The 17,711-nt window shown below is 39.5% G+C and overlaps 1 protein-coding gene across 1 annotated transcript in view; it reads left to right on the plus strand.

Annotated features, from left to right (window-relative positions):
* Window positions 1-2,761: 2,761 nt before the first annotated feature.
* Window positions 2,762-17,711, plus strand: part of LOC138967999 (sodium- and chloride-dependent glycine transporter 2-like) — a 20,578-nt gene continuing 5,628 nt past the window's right edge. The window contains exons 1-3 of the mRNA XM_070340560.1: window positions 2,762-3,064; window positions 14,838-14,952; window positions 15,574-15,705. Coding sequence (XP_070196661.1) covers window positions 3,050-3,064; window positions 14,838-14,952; window positions 15,574-15,705 — 262 coding nt within the window. The 5' untranslated portion in view covers window positions 2,762-3,049. The remainder of the gene's footprint in view (window positions 3,065-14,837; window positions 14,953-15,573; window positions 15,706-17,711) is intronic.

The following is a 17,711-nucleotide window of genomic DNA, read 5'->3' on the forward strand; positions in this document are numbered from 1 at the left end:
GTCTGTCTGTCTGTCTGTCCGTCCGTCCGTCCGTCCGTCCGTCCGTCCGTCCGTCCGTCCGTCCGTCCGTCCGTCCGTCCGTCCGTCCGTCCGTCCGTCCGTCCGTCCGTCCGTCCGTCCGTCCGTCCGTCCGTCCGTCTGTCTGTCTGCCTGTCTGTTTGTCTGTAAGATACGTGCTGATTTGTGTTTTTGTATGTACATTAAACATAAAATCTGTTCCCGTCCGGTCATTGTTTAGCACACGGAAATAACTTAACATGAGATTTCATCATTACATAAATCATTCTTGCGCATGTACATGAACGCGTATATGCGCGTGCACAAATCATGTCCCCTATTTTGTCTCTCTTGGCAATCCAGGAACTTCCCGCCCCCCCCCCCCCCCCCCCCCCCCCCATAAAATCGAGTCAGTCAAGCCGCGATAACCAAAAAAACTCCTTGTTTACGTTACCTTGCTGCCTGCTGAAGGGAGATACGCATATAATTTATATCCCTTTTTCGCTCAGGGATTCACAGATCCCCACAGGCACATGACTTTTTTGTGGTGAGGTTGGAGTGGGTGAGGATGTCGGGTGGGTTCATTGGTTGGGATAGGGGGTAAAGATATGTATCCTTGGCACAAAGGGTCAAAAATAAAAACAAGTCGCGTAAGGCGAAAATACAACATTTAGTCAAGTAGCTGTCGAACTCACAGAATGAAACTGAACGCAATGCCATTTTTCAGCAAGACCGTATACTCGTAGCATCGTCAGTCCACCGCTCATGGCAAAGGCAGTGAAATTGACAAGAAGAGCGGGGTAGTAGTTGCGCTAAGAAGGATAGCACGCTTTTCTGTACCTCTCTTTGTTTTAACTTTCTGAGCGTGTTTTTAATCCAAACATATCATATCTATATGTTTTTGGAATCAGGAACCGACAAGGAATAAGATGAAAGTGTTTTTAAATTGATTTCGACAATTTAATTTTAATAATAATTTTTATTTATTTAATTTTCAGAGCTTGTTTTTAATCCAAATATAACATATTTATATGTTTTTGGAATAAGAAAATGATGGAGAATAAGATGAACGTAACTTTGGATCGTTTTATAAATTTTTATTTTTTTTTACAATTTTCAGATTTTTAATGACCAAAGTAATTAATTAATTTTTAAGCCACCAAGCTGAAATGCAATACCGAAGTCCGGGCTTTGTCGAAGATTACTTGACCAAAATTTCAACCAATTTGGTTGAAAAATGAGGGCGTGACAGTGCCGCCTCAACTTTCACGAAAAGCCGGATATGACGTCATCAAAGACATTTATCAAAAAAATGAAAAAAACGTTCGGGGATTTCATACCCAGGAACTCTCATGTCAAATTTCATAAAGATCGGTCCAGTAGTTTAGTCTGAATCGCTCTACACACACACAGAGACACACACACACACACACACACACACACACACACACACACACACACGCACATACACCACGACCCTCGTCTCGATTCCCCCCTCTACGTTAAAACATTTAGTCAAAACTTGACTAAATGTAAAAATAAGCCCTTAAAAAAATAAGGCCTTATTTTTGAAAATATGCCCATATTTTTGAAAATAAACCCTTATTTCTAAAATAAGGCCTTATTTTCTAAAATAAGCCCTTAAATATTTACAGCCATAAGGAAATAAGGGCATAATGAAATAAGGCCTTATTTCTGTTAAGGCCTTACTGAAATAAGGCCTTATTTCTGTTATGACCTTAAAAAAATAAGGGCATAAAAAAATAAGCCCTTAAAAAAATATGCCCTTATTTTTCTGCGCATCGCTACTGCGCATCCGGACATTCGAAAGCGATCAAGATGTTACACTGATATAAATGAAACAGTCATTTCATGTAAACAATGCTTACCTTGAGCGCGCATACACCTCATCGGAAACCCCAATTCTCTCGCAATTTCCAAATTCAGCACAAATTCTTCTCAAAAGTTCATCACGATCACTGAACCCATTCGCCATGTATGTTATGAGATCTCTGCGCATGTGCGGCGCAGCCGACTTCTATTCAGCTTCATGATTGGTCAAAAAAATAAGGCCTTATTTTTTTAAGCCCTTATTTTTGTTATGCCCTTATTTTTTTATGCCCTTATCTTTTTTATGCCCTTATTTTTGTATGCCCTTATTTTTGTTAAGGACTTACAGAAATAAGGCCTTATTTCTCGTAAGGCCTTATTTTTAAATAAGGGCTTATTTTTTTATGCCCATATTTTGTTAAGGGCTTAAAGATTTAAGGCCTTAATCATGGAAAATAAGGCCTTATTTTAGAAATAAGGGCTTATTTTCAAAAATATGGGCATATTTTCAAAAATAAGGCCTTATTTTTTTAAGGGCTCATTTTTTGGATTTTTGACCCTTTGTGCCAAGGATAGATACGTGTGGGGGATGGAGGGAGGGGGTCAGAGAGGAGGAGGATGGTCATGATATGTGTCTTCACCTAAAGAAGCAGCGGGACAAACGTTTTCTGTCGTCTTAGATATATTTTCTTTCCGATTGGTTATTAGAAAGCATACACACACAAATACACACCCACACACACACACACACACACACACACACACACACACACCCATACACTCAAACACACACACAGCATTATGTCCCTATGACCTTGGCCTCGTCCGGATCTTACCTGCAAAACTCAGTGAACAGTTCGCCAAACCTTGTAAACATGACAGAAAGGTAGGGGAAGGGCGGGGGATAGGAAGGGCTGGGAACGATGGTGGGGGTGTTGCTGTCGCCTTTATTACTCAGTGACAAGCAGGGACAAAGCCCCCATATATAAGACGGCAGATTCGGCGGAGCAAGCATTTTAGTGCTCTCACACACATATAGGTTAGTGACCTGTTGGGACGCGACATCCAAATTAACTCGGAACAAGCATCACTTTGTTTTGAATGCACTTTACCAAAGCAGCTGTGGAGAATTATTGTTTGTGCAGAAGCGGTTTGGGATCACGTACCCTTTTCGGGACTTCATTTTCTGATCGAGTGCTGCTGATGGTCTACGGTCTTTAGCATGGGGGAAGAAAGCGTGAGTTTCTCAATTTAAAAAAAAATCCGTTGTTGTTGTTGTTGTTGTTGTTGTTGTTGTTGTTTTTGTTGTTGTTGTTGTTGTTGTTGCTGTTAGGTGTGTTTTTCATCTCTATTCTGGCATTGTCCCGAATTTACTCCGTGGAAGTTATGTCACAAACTAAAAGAGGAGCGACCGTTTGAGATTAAATCAGTGAGACGGTGAAGTTGTTCGTTGTTGGTGGGATAGCCCTAAAATAAAGAACAGATTTCGCAGGTGAACTAGCGAAACATCTATATATATATATACGACTTGTGTCTGTCTGTCTGTCTCTGTGTGTGTGTGTGTGTGTGTGTGTGTGGGTATTTGTGTGTGTGTGTGTGTGTGTGTGTATGTGTGTATGTGTGTGTGTGTGTGTGTGTGTGTGTGTGTGTGTGTGTGTGTGTCCGCGATGCCAAGCCAAAGTTCTCGGTGGATCTTTTTCAAATTTGAAGACCGTATTCAGCTACACCCCGGACACAACCTCATCGATGAGATATTTCAACACGTGCTCTCAGCGCGCAGCGCTGAACCGATTTTGGTTTTTCTCTGTTTTTCTCTGGATCCATTCCCAGTAACTCTTCCTTATCTTCTCTAGTGTTTTCAGCGTTTATCTCCCTTCCTTCGTGTGGCGTCAATCCATATTCCCGTTACTACGTTACTCTTTTTAGAATGTCACGATTGCACCCGTAAGTTGTCCTTACTGTGAAAAGGTCGAATCAATTTATAGCCACGCGAAAAATACACTGTCATCTATCTCTATATATTTATAGATATAGATATACATATATATATATATATATATATATATACGGCTTCTGTGTGTGTGTGTGTGTTTGTGTGTGTGTGTGGGCAACACCTGTGGATTGTAGAGTTCTGTTTGTGATGTGGTCTAGCGGCTTTGATGTCTCAGTATGTTCAGGCTTTCCTTCGAGAAGCCATAACAGTTATTCTCAATCCCGTTTGAGTGGACTTCGCCTTCAGAGGTGATTGTGGTGTTTTGGTCACTGAATAATTTTTGTGCTGTTCCCATTCCACCTGGGAGGGATTTAAGTTCATTCAAAGGGGGTCGATTGTGACAGGGAGACTACCGTCGCCCTTCACAGCAGACTCTGCAGAGTTGTTCGCCTTAGAAGTTGTGGGCTTTCCTTGCATGTACCCGTAAGTTGTCCTTACTGTAAAAGTGAAAAGGTCGAATCAATTTATAGCCACGCGAAAAATACACTGTCATCTATCTCCATATATTTATAGATATAGATATACATATATATATACGGCTTCTATGTGTGTGTGTGTGTGTTTGTGTGTGTGTGTGGGCACACCTGTGGATTGTAGAGTTCTGTTTGTGATGGGGTCTAGCGGCTTTTGTCTGTCTGTATGTTCTGGCATTTGAGAAGACATAACAGATAATATAGGGCTATGAAATAAGCTCTAAAATTCTCAATCCCTTTTGACAGGATTTCGCCTTCAAAGGTGATTGTGGTGAACCGCCACGCTGTCTGTCTCTGTCTCGCGATTCACCCCGGCGAAGCCGGGTATTCCTCTAGTTCGTTATATGTCAGAAGCCGCGCCCAGGTTCAGCTCTATATACAAGGCACACGATTCACAATAACCCTACATAACAATCGAAGCCAATATCTGTCACATTCTTTTTCCTCGGAAATATTCCCCCCCCCTTCCCCCCCCCCCCCAAAAAAAATAAAACACGCTCCTTAAATGTTCCTTTCCCATGATATTGGTGCTCGCTTGTTGTTGTTGTTGTTGTTGTTGTTGTTGTTGTTGTTGTTGTTGTTGTTGTTGTTGTTGTTGTTAAATTGGGGTACAAACCGACCGGCAGTTAGCCCATTGCTTAATACCTCTGTGTTTTTCCGCTGTAGAATCATCGAAACAGTTATTTACAGTCACAGAAGAGTGCCATTTTAGAAGAAGAAGAAGAAAAAAAAAACTCGCGGTAGAATAAACCTTTATGACTCGAGTGCATGCCAAGCCATAAAAAGGCTTGTTGCTTTGTCAGTGTTGATCATCGAGTAATAATTTATTGTGACCACTTTTTGTATTACACTTGTGTTTTAAAGTTACAATTCCCTTCCACCCCCACTCCCCCTACCCCACCCCATCCCCCACCCCAACAGCCTTAATTTATTGCCTTTGCAACCAGTTTGGGAAGAGGGAATGTTTTACGATGATGTTTACAGAGTCATCTGGTCCGTCTGTGGGTGACGGGAAGGACGTGTAGGTTTAGAAACAAGGATACGGATAAGATATAAGGATAATAATTAGATACCATGAAGATAAGGATAAGATATAAGGATAATAATTAGATACCATGAGGATACGGATAAGATATAAGGATAATAATTAGATACCATGAGGATAAGGATAAGATATAAGGATAATAATTAGATACTATGAAGATAAGGATAAGATATAAGGATAATAATTAGATACCATGAGGATACGGATAAGATATAAGGATAATAATTAGACACCATGAGGATAAGGATAAGATATCATAAGGATAATAATTAAATACCATGAGGATACGGATAAGATATAAGGATAATAATTAAATACCATGAGGATACGGATAAGATATAAGGATAATAATTAGATACCATGAGGATAAGGATAAGATATCATAAGGATAATAATTAAATACCATGAGGATACGGATAAGATATAAGGATAATAATTAGATACCATGAGGATACGGATAAGATATAAGGAAAATAATTAGATACCATGAGGATAAGGATAAGATATAAGGATAATAGTTAGATACCATGAGGATACGGATAAGATATAAGGATAATAATTAGATACCATGAGGATAACGATAAGATATCATAAGGATAATAATTAAATACCATGAGGATACGGATAAGATATAAGGATGATAATTAGATACCATGAGGATAAGGATAAGATATCATAAGGATAATGATTAAATACCATGAGGATACGCATAAGATATAAGGATAATAATTAGATACCATGAGGATACGGATAAGATATAAGGATAATAATTAGATACCATGAGGATAAGGATAAGATAAAAGGATATTAATTAGATACCATGAGGATACGGATAAGATATAAGGATAATAATTAGATACCATGAGGATAAGGATAAGGATAATAATTAGATACCATGAGGATAAGGATAAGATTAGGTATTCCAAAGTGCTCTTCGCGGGTGGCGAAAAGTGACGCCGAGTGTGATTTTTCACTGGTTTTTAACTTGTTCAAACTCGCCGGAATGAGATGAAATGAATAAAAAAAAATACACCAAGATGATAATTGATTCTTCATAGTTACTTTAACACAAAAATGAAGTATTAGATTCAAAATCTAACATTTGAAATACGCGTGTGAAAATGGTTGCAAAGTTGTGCTTTTCTGACGTCGGAACGAAGTTTTCGCTGTGTTGTTTTGACCCCAACCGGGAAAACTCCGCTCGCGGAGATAAGCCATTAAAATTAGCAACAACCCGCTACTAAAGACATAAAGAGGAAAGATTAAGCTTTCCGACGATATCAATATTATTTTGATTGGCTTCCGTTTAAGAGTAATATTATCTAGTTTAAAACTTCGCTCGAAAATGTTGCCATCTCAGAACGAACAATATCCGGTTTTATGCATGCGAATGGCAAGGTCGGAGTTTGAACTTTCACTTGGTCTATTTTCATACTGATGCAACCAACGGCTTGCTTCCGCGAGGACCGAAAACGAGGCAACCCGTTTTTCTCGTTGTCGAGTACGCCGTGTAATGGCGGCGTTTGACGAAGATCAAGCGATGGCACGTCACGGTCGCGAAAGTTCGATTTTGCACCCAAATATTGACGAACCATTCGATCCAGATTGTCTAGAAGGTAAGCATATATGCCTTACAATGTGTTCTCTTTCAATTCTTTGAGATATATTTGCTTATTTAAAAAAACACGGGGATTGACGAACCGAGTTGATAGCAGACCACAGGCGGAAGGTATCGTTCACTGGACCACTACTTCCATAGAAAGACCACAAGGTACGTCACTCACCTTCGAGTCTTCTGTGTTCTTGGAGTCGCTTCCTGGGGAAAAATATTGTTCAAGACGGTTTGCCTCTTCCTACAGTCTGTGTAAGGTCAAATAAATACAGTTGAATGATTGTTTGAACTATATGCACCTTTGGTTTTCAGCTTCCGTTCGCCGCAGGTTGTTTTTAACCATCATTTGGACGAATCTTCGTTTGCGAGCCGCTAATATCCACCTTGCGTCAAATCATGCATCCGGCACCGAATATGCATACCACCGCTCATTGGTCTAAAATGCCTCCCTTTGCTGCACAATATTTACATATGTTTTAGACCAATGAGCGGTGGTATGCATATTCGGTGCCGGATGCATGATTTGACGCAAGGTGGATATTAGCGGCTCGCAAACGAAGATTCGTCCAAATGATGGTTAAAGACAACCTGCAGCGAACGGAAGCTGAAAACTAAAGGTGCATATAGTTCAAACAATCATTCAACTGTATTTATTTGACCTTACACAGACTGTATGAAGAGGCAAACCGTCTTGAACAATATTTTTCCCCAGGAAGCGACTCCAAGAACACAGAAGACTCGAAGGTGAATGACGTACCTTGTAGTCTTTCTGTGATAGTAGTCGTCTGGACGATACCTTCCGCCTGTGAGCAGACGAAGTACAGTGTTTGTGAAGGTGGGAGTAGTGAACTTCTCGGCACGCTGTATTTTTACAGTGAGGAAAATAAAGCATTATGACTCAAGGAATAAAGTCTTGAAACACAATTTTAACAATCTGTTCATTGATTTGAATCATTAACAAAGAGAATTACTAGAAATTAGCTTTATTGCATGCGTGCTCGATAGTTGTCTTCTGGGTGATCTCCCTTATCTCCTTGTTTACATTTTACGATGTGCAAACAACTTCGCTTTTTTTACGTCAAATAATTCCGTTTTCTTTTCTAACTATTGTGTTCACTTCTTTTTTTATTTCACTGTTGTAACAAAATTCCTTGAAAATGTGGTTGACTTGCAATGGACATTAAACTTTTCATGCACTATTTTTTTTTAATTTTTTTTTAAACTTTCCTTCTTCGAGTATGTATGTGTTGGAGTATGCGTTGGTGAGACATATAAATTCGTGTAATCATCACAAATTTAATGGCTTAATTTTCATCAAGTACGTTTTTGTGTCATCTGAGCATAAAACATCACATACCACCATACAATCATTTTGTGTTCACTTCTTGAAATGGTAATTCTTAACTGTGCTAATGCCCTCCAACTTTTCCCTTCTCAATCTCAGATGATCGGTTCCAGAAACGGAAGGAGACATTTTTAATGACTGGCAGAGGGAGAAGACCAAGTCCTCTTCAGTTCCTGACTAACTTGATGGCAGGTGTTCAAACAAGCTTTAACTTAAGCTCCGGGGACTGATTTGCTGGGAGCAAGGCCATACAGTGAAGTAAGCATTCATATGGGAGAAAAAAAAGTTTTATCTTCAGTATATGATGGCACTGTTTAGTATTAGCTTCTGTTGACATTCATTTTTCTAAATAAGTGTTGCAACTTACATTCTCTCTCTCTCTCTCTCTCTCTCTCTCTCTCTCTCTCTCTCTCTCTCTCTCTCTCTCTCTCTCTCTCTCTCTCTCTCTCTCTCTCTCTCTCTCTGTGCATATTCTATGTATTCATATTGTTCTGCTATATTATGTTAATGGAGATATTTTATGGTCTGTCACGTTTGATGTTCTGCATGTATACTATTTGTATGTATACTTTTTATTTCATTTCACGCACTCCTTCATATGGGGCTATTGCCTTGCTAGATAAACAATCCATCCATCCATCCATCTCTCTCTCTCTCTCTCTCTCTCTCTCTCTCTCTCTCTCTCTCTCTCTCTCTCTCTCTCTCTCTCTCTCTCTCTGTGTGCATATTCTATGTATTCATATTGTTCTGCTATATTATGTTAATGGAGATATTTTATGGTCTGTCACGTTTGATGTTCTGCATGTATACTATTTGTATGTATACTTTTTACATTTAGTCAAGTTTTGACTAAATGTTTTAACATAGAGGGGGGAATCGAGACGAGAGTCGTGGTGTATGAGTGTGTGTGTGTGTGTGTGTGTCTGTCTGTCTGTCTGTGTGTGTGTGTAGAGCGATTCAGACTAAACTACTGGGCCGATCTTTATGAAATTTGACATGAGAGTTCCTGGGTATGATATCCCCGGACGTTTTTTTCATTTTTTTGATAAATACCTTTGATGACGTCATATCCGGCTTTTTGTAAAAGTTGAGGCGGCACTGTCACACCCTCATTTTTCAATTAAATTGATTGACATTTTGGCAAAGCAATTTTCGACGAAGGCCGGGGTTTGGTATTGCATTTCAGCTTGGTGGCTTAAAAACTAATGAGTGAGTTTGGTCATTGAAAATCGGAAACTTGTAATTAAAATTATTTTTTTATTAAACGATCCAAAAACAATTTCATCTTATTTTTCGTCATTTTCTGATTCCAGAAACATATACATATGTTATATTTGGATTAAAAACAAGCTCTGAAAATTAAAAATATAAAAATTATGATCAAAATTAAATTTCCGAAATCGTTTTAAAAACTATTTCATCTTATTCCTTGTCGGTTCCTGATTCCAAAAACATATAGATATGATATGTTTGGATTAAAAACACGCTCAGAAAGTTAAAACGAAGAGAGGTACAGTAAAGCGTGCTATGAAGCACAGCGCAATCGCTACCGCGCCAAACAGGCTCGTCACTTTCACTGCCTTTTGCACTAGCGGCGGACCACGTTCAGTTTCATTCTGTGAGTTCCACAGCTTGACTAAATGTAGTAATTTCGCCTTACGCGACTTGTTATTTCATTTCACGCACCCCTCCATATGGGGCTATTGCCTTGCTAGATAAACAATCCATCCATCCATCCATCCATCCATCTCTCTCTCTCTCTCTCTCTCTCTCTCTCTCTCTCTCTCTCTCTCTCTCTCTCTCTCTCTCTCTCTCTCTCTGTAGCTAAGAAAAAAAAGTAAGCAGTTTATATTATGTGTTTGTGTGCAGGTATCTGTTTGGTTCTGTCGGCTGCTTTGTGACTCTTCATATCCAGAACGTGTGAAGGCAGTGGCACTGATCCAGAAGACTGAAAAATCCTTCAACAACATTGCTGTTTCTTCAGCTGATGCTGCATTATTGAAAGAGACCTCTTATGTGAACATGATAAAAAAAAGAACTTGATGATGTTGGCATTGACTGGTCAAATGTGCATTCATGTTCTCAAAATTTAGGAACAGGTATCCGACTGACAAACCAGATTGTGATTGCACTTGAACAAATTAGAAAGAAAGAACATGTAAAACATGATTTTGCTTCTGAATGGTTGAATGTGTTAGGGGAGGGGATTGAAATGTTCTAGATCACAGATTGTTAAGTCTGAAGAGAAAAGTATGATGCAGTACAAAACCTTAAGCAAAGTTAAAGATAGGCGCCCTGAAGAACTTGAGAAGTTTTTGGTTCATGAATTTAGTGTGCAGTCAAACAGTTGCCAAGGAAGAAGTGTTTCCAACAAGAATCGGGGCAGCTCAAACCAGGAGCAAGAGAAGTTAGTCCATCACAGCACAGTTGAACCAGCAGGAATACTTGAGGGTAGGGAAGAAAACCAGCACAGCATTAGCAGTCTGCAAGTTCAACATTCAGCTGCTACAATGGTTACGCTGGAATACCACAAAATACTACAGGAAGAGAAAGAAAAGGCAGAAAAAAAGCTTGAACATTTGGAGTATATTGTAGGTGGTGCAAATCTGACTACCACTTGGCAAACTAAGGACTTTGCTGATTTGACTAATGCTAAAAAAAACTGGACTTTTCTCAAACAAGTGCATGCCAATTTTAGTCAAGAAACTACAGCAAGAGAACAGAAATGTGAAGGAAAGCTTATCAGGAGTGAGAAACTCCAAACTCTACAGAAGAAGTGCAAATTTCAAGGCTACCCACCAAGGAGATCTTATGCTAAAAAAATATTCTTGAGCAAGAACTAAACATTTCAAAAGAGGAAGCTTTATCACTGACGGCAGAAAAAGTTGCTGTGCAACAATAATCTTCAAAACTGAGGCAGAAAATTGAGCTTTTACAAAGTCAACTTGCAAGCATGACAGAGTAAGCTAATCAAGACATACTTTTTTCATTTAGAACAACAAAAAAAATTATGTTTTATTTTTTATTTTTTTAACCTCAGATAAAAAAAAGTTATGGTCTCAACGGAAGATAAGACGTTCATTGTCTTGTTTGCTGTTCTGGCAGTTCATTAAAAACTGATCATTTTGGTATAAGGTACTTGCATTAGCTTAAACATTGAACCAGATAAAAACATTTTGAAGAAGCCAAAATTCACGTTTTGTACAAAATATCTGTTTTTTCAAGACATTGCTATGTTTTCATTAAGCATGTAGAAAACCAAGTGTGTATCACGTATTAAGAGCTTTTAATGCTGAACAAATGGATACCAAAAACAGCTTTGTAACTTTTAAAGCAAGAAAGTTATGGTGGCAGACCAAAAATGACTACTTAGTCGCCATTTTTCTCGACTTGACAAAACAGCACTTATGGCATTTTTGATCAAAGATATCGTATTAACCAGTTGTCAGATGGAGTTGAAAAAAATTAGGCTTAGATATCATATCCTGCTCTTCATATAAAATGTATTACAATGAAAATGCATTGTATGATTTAGAGATGAAAGAGTTAGAAAATGGGCTCTTGCCCAGTTGTTGGGAGTAGCAGAGGGCTTATTTTGCTATTTTGTGCCATTTTTGTAGCTGTGTATCTCTATTACGATGTATTTCCTGTCAATGTATTTTGCATTATCAATCTGAAAAGTATATAAAGTATTTATAAACTCATTTTTGGACTCATGTGATTTGATTTGTGTGCTTGAGGTATGTCTGAATGTGCGGAAGAATGATGTGCGAAAAATTTTCAGAGTCCAAAAATACGGAAAGAAATCATAATTGTTTTTTTCCAGCCCACCTTAAAAAAAAAGTATTCCTGTGCTCAGAATGAAAAACTCTATTTGTTTAACTAAGTTTCATATGGGTTATTCAAAATTTGAAAATCACTTTGGAATACCTAATAAGATATAAGGATAACAATTAGATACCATGAGGATACGGATAAGATATAAGGATAATAATTAGATACCATGAGGATAAGGATAAGATATAAGGATAATAATTAGATACCATGAGGATACGGATAAGATATAAGGATAACAATTAGATACCATGAGGATAAGGATAAGATATAAGGATAATAATTAGATACCATGAGGATAAGGATAAGATATAAGGATAATAATTAGATACCATGAGGATAAGGATAAGATATCATAAGGATAATAATTAAATACCACGAGGATACGGATAAGATATAAGGATAATAATTAGATACCATGAGGATAAGGATAAGATATCATGAGGATAATAATTAAATACCATGAGGATACGGATTAGATATAAGGATAATAATTAGATACTGTGAGGATAAGGATAAGATATCATAAGGATAATAATTAAATACCATGAGGATACGGATAAGATATCATATAATCCTGTGAGGGAGATTACCCTCATGGACATTCGGTGTACAGTACGGAGCTTCGCAATTTACTTTTTTTTGTTATCTCATGCATGCGTGTGTTCGCGGTTCCAAGCCCTCAGCAATTTCGCTGCGAACTTAGAAATATTATATTTACTCGTTTAGAGCTGATAGTTTGGGTTGGTTACTATCCAGAAGAAAAAAACTTGGCTTTGATTGGTATTAATTCACTTTGAAGACTACTTGTGTGTTTGTCTGTTAGTGTGTTTGTGTGTTTGTTTGTTTAATTGTTTTTGTTTGTTTTTGTTTTTGTTTTTTTCTTTTTCTCCGTTTTCTTTCTTTCTTTCTGTCTTTCTTTTCTTACACTAGTCGCAAGATACGTTTTGTACCATTCTGATAAGCATCGCTCCACGGCTATTGCCAGTTGTCTCTCTGACCGGACGCTACAGTCCTACGCGAATCTATCAAAACAAGAATACAAAGTTATCTTCCATATGTTTTTCGCGAGTACTGATCTAAATTTGAGACTCAGTGTTCGCGAGACGAAAATGATTGCAGATTGGCCGACTTCGACAGTGATCTCCGTTCTGTTCTTCACAGCTATGATAAAGACATCGTTCTAAGGTCAAAACAAGTCGAAATTTTGGGACTGCTGCCGGAAGGAGACCGTAATATATGGTTTCATCACTGTCAACTGGTTACAGAAAAAATCGTCTGCTCCAGTGAGCGCCGAAACCAAACGGTTGATTATCACGTGACACTTTTGCCATATTTAGAGTTGTTTGCACAGTAAATACAGCCGCGAAAAATAGCTCGCTTGAAACTGTCTTACATATCAATTCCTTTGTAATTTAAAGATTACAAAACACCATGAAAAATCATTGTCGACGATCGCGAATCTGCTTATATCAATAATACATTACAAAAAGCTCTAAATATGTAAAAAATAAATAAATAAATAAATAATAAAAAAAATTGGTTTCCTTGCCAGACAAGGAAACTCAAGGTATCCTGTCAGGGAGAGAATGAGCCGAACTCATTTTGACCTGAGTTCAGGATGACGTTTGTACATGAACCGCTAAGGAGAAAACATCCTGAATTTCTTTTCAGCACACAAATAAAAATGTCATGACGGGTGTTATCAAGAAGTGCGCAAAACATTCTATAAAACAGGATATTGGATTTGTGCCAGAGGGTAAATAACTCTTGCAACAGTATAACCTGATGAGCTTTATGTTTCACAATATTGATAGCGACTGGGTATTCAGTTCAGCCTTGAAAATTTTTCCATGTCGCTATTTTACCATCAGAAATTCTCTCTAGGGCGGGGAAGTAGCTCAGTTGGTCGCTGTCAGCGTGAGTTCGAACCCCACGTTCGGTGAGAGATTTATTTCTCGGAGTCAACTTTGTGTAGACTCTCTTCAGGTGTCCGAACACCCCCGTGTGCACACATGCGCACGAAACAGATCCCAAGTTCACAGTGAAAGTCTCAGGGCTTAAAAAACACGACGACACGCATGCATCATCTCTCGTCTCTGATTATCATGATCGTATTTCGATACTTTGACGAGACAAACCCAATGCTGGTGTGTCGAAGAAGACAGCCACAGCGGGCTTGTTCGAGTCAAAGTTAAGTATCACACCATATCTTCAGCATATTACCAATACCTGTCCCAATATAGGCCAACTTGGTCTAAGAGGACGTTAAACCCTAATAGTCAGTCAGTCTCTCTCTCTCTCTCTCTCTCTCTCTCTCTCTCTCTCTCTCTCTCTCTCTCTCTCTCTCTCTCTCTCACACAAATATCCCCCACAGATCGCTGTGAAAATGCAGTACGCAACACGAATTCAGTTGATAAGTTTCCACAAAAAGATCTTTGCAGTCTGATTTTACGAACATTGCAGAAGTGGAATGTAAAAGTATGACAGTTACGGTTCCATAATGTACTTTTGTCTATGTCATTAAGTGCGTGTTACGCTTGTAAAGGTTACAGACTGATTATGTTGTTAAATTGTTGACGTCGATTTGTGTTGGTTGTGCTTGGCTGGAGTGTATGTTTCCAAACCGCAATTGTCACATGTACAACGAATCACCAACCTTGGGCAATAAACAAATTATGTATTCTGTATTCTGTAATACCTTGCAGGTTGAAAGAGGAAACTGGGGAAGTCAGTTGGACTTCTTGCTGTCCTGCGTTGGCTTCGCTGTGGGTCTGGGTAACGTGTGGCGATTCCCTTACCTGGCCTACAGAAATGGTGGAGGTGTGTATGTGTGTGATTGTGTGTGTGATTGTGCGAGCGCACGCGCGCGTGTGTGTGTGTGTGTGTGTGTGTGTGTATGTTTGTGTGTGTACGTGTATGTGTGTGCGGGTGTGTGTGTGTGTGTGTGTGTGTGCGTGCGTGCGAGCGTGCGCGTGTGCGTGCGTGCGTGCATGCGTGCGTGTGCGTGTGTGTGCGTGCGTGCGTGCGTCCTTGTGTGTGAGAAAGGGGCGGGTGGGTGAGTGAGAAGCCGACAGGGAATGGTGGTGGGATGGCTGTGAATCGCTTGCACATATTGAAGACTGATAGTGAAGTTCGTCTGCATAGTTTCGTGTAGATTGGGGCGGGGTCAAGAGAGAGAGAGAGAGAGAGAGAGAGAGAGAGAGAGAGAGAGAGACACAGAGAGAGACAGACAGACAGACAGACAGACAGACAGACAGACAGACAGACAGAAAGGCAGGGACAGACAGAAAGAAAAAAAGGAAAGAGAGAGAGGGGGAGCGGAGACTGCTGTGGGACTTGAACGGTTTTTTTTGAAAGTGTATTAAAACAAACTAACCGAAAAGTAATGTTCTGCTTTATTTGTGTCTTTGTATTTTTGTGTTTGCCATCACAATGTTACAGCCACGTTCCTGTTTCCCTACATCCTCATGCTGTTCATCGCTGGTCTGCCTCTCTTCTTCTTGGAGCTGGCCCTGGGTCAGTTTGCCTCTGAGGGGCCCATCACCGTCTGGAAGATGAGTCCCTTCTTCTCGGGTTAGTATTCACAGCTTTCTCGCAGTAGTCTTGTCTCTCACCTTTGGCGGTTCTGCCTTTCTGATATCAATCAATCAATCAATATGAGGCTTATATCGCGCGTATTCCGTGGGTACAGTTCTAAGCGCAGGGATTTTTTGTTAATTTTTATTTTTTATTTTTTTTTGTTATGCAATTTATATCGCGCACATATTCAAGGCGCAGGGATTTATTTATGCCGTGTGAGATGGAAGTTTTTTTACACAATACATCACGCATTCACATCGGCCAGCAGATCGCAGCCATTTCGGCGCATATCCTACTTTTCACGGCCTATTATTCCAAGTCACACGGGTATTTTGGTGGACATTTTTATCTATGCCTATACAATTTTGCCAGGAAAGACCCTTTTGTCAATCGTGGGATCTTTAACGTGCACACCCCAATGTAGTGTACACGAAGGGACCTCGGTTTTTCGTCTCATCCGAAAGACTAGCACTTGAACCCACCACCTAGGTTAGGAAAGGGGGGAGACAATTGCTAACGCCCTGACCCAGGGTCGAACTCGCAACCTCTCGCTTCCGAGCGCAAGTGCGTTACCACTCGGCCACCCAGTCCACAGTCGAAGCTAGCTGTCCGGCGACCACCTCTCGATGAAGACCACCTGCCTATTACGACCGTCCCAAGTGACCCCGACGAGGTTCTTTCAAATGAAATTTACCTTTCAAAAACGACCACCTGTCTGTAAGGACGCCTTTCAGTTGGTCCCTGTGGTGGTCATTGTGGACAGGTTCGACTGTATCTGACTAGTTGTTTTTAAAGCCTGGAAGGGGAGTCCTTTTTTCTCTGGCCAGTAGACTTTGCCCACACCAAGTCATCTGGAGGTGCGTTACACTACCGTGACCTCCCCCCACCCCCCGACACACACAAACACACACATACGCGCACGCACGCACGCACACACACACACACACATACATACATACACCCACACGCACACACACACACACATACACACACACGCACACATACACACACACGCACACACACACACACACACACACGACACACACAACAATCAAACAAACAAAAACAAAGGCAAACAGAATGCATCGACCAAAACAGGTCATTAACCGACCATTAACGAAAGGCAATCAAAAAAACTTAGGTAAAGGAAGACAGTAATCGCTTCGGTTTTAAAACGAAAAATGTCATTTGCAATCAAAACTGGAAGGACTGACTGGCCGCGATTTTGTTGTAAGATCTGGAAAAACAAGATTGGATTTGACCTCACTCGTCTTTGATTATGGAACTAAAGCAAACTGATTTACAGTACCCAATATTGACGGACTGTGTGATGATATCTTCTGCTATGGTCTGTTGAGACAGTGATATCAAAATCGAGACCGGAGGTCGAGATTTTGATATCACTATCAAAACAGACCAATAGCAGAAGATATCGTCACACAGTTAGTCAATGTTAGATATATTGCTAATTCTCTGGACATTTTGTATTTACTGTAAAGAAATTACAAAAGTATTTGTCTCAGTTTTGGCTGTTCCATATCCCTCCCTCTGATTATTATTTCTTTTTGTTCACTCTTTTCTTGTACTTTTCAGTATCTTAAAATGTCTTTCCTTTCAAAAAGTCTTTAGTCACTTGCTCAACTAAATTCTGGGATAATTTCATTTTCATATATATTTGTTTGTTTACCCGTTCGCTGCCATTAAACAATTAATTTAAGTGCATACCCAGTGCCAGGATATTTTGAGGTTGGAACGGTAATAATTTAAAAAAAAATTCTAGCACACAAACTATTTAAGTTAGCTAAATACATGTTATATGGTTTTTGTAGGAAAATGAATGCGGATTTTGATTCTGGATTGAAACTGCATCTACTGTGAATAGTATTCTTTCATTAATTACCTGTCTTTTGGTTCTGCGTGTTCTACCTGCGAGTCGGACAGCACAGCGTCATGTTCCTGAAGTCGCTCGAGTAACTGCTGCATATCAACATCGTACTCAC

Source organism: Littorina saxatilis, linkage group LG6 (assembly GCF_037325665.1).
Source record: "Littorina saxatilis isolate snail1 linkage group LG6, US_GU_Lsax_2.0, whole genome shotgun sequence".
NCBI lineage: Eukaryota > Metazoa > Mollusca > Gastropoda > Littorinimorpha > Littorinidae > Littorina > Littorina saxatilis.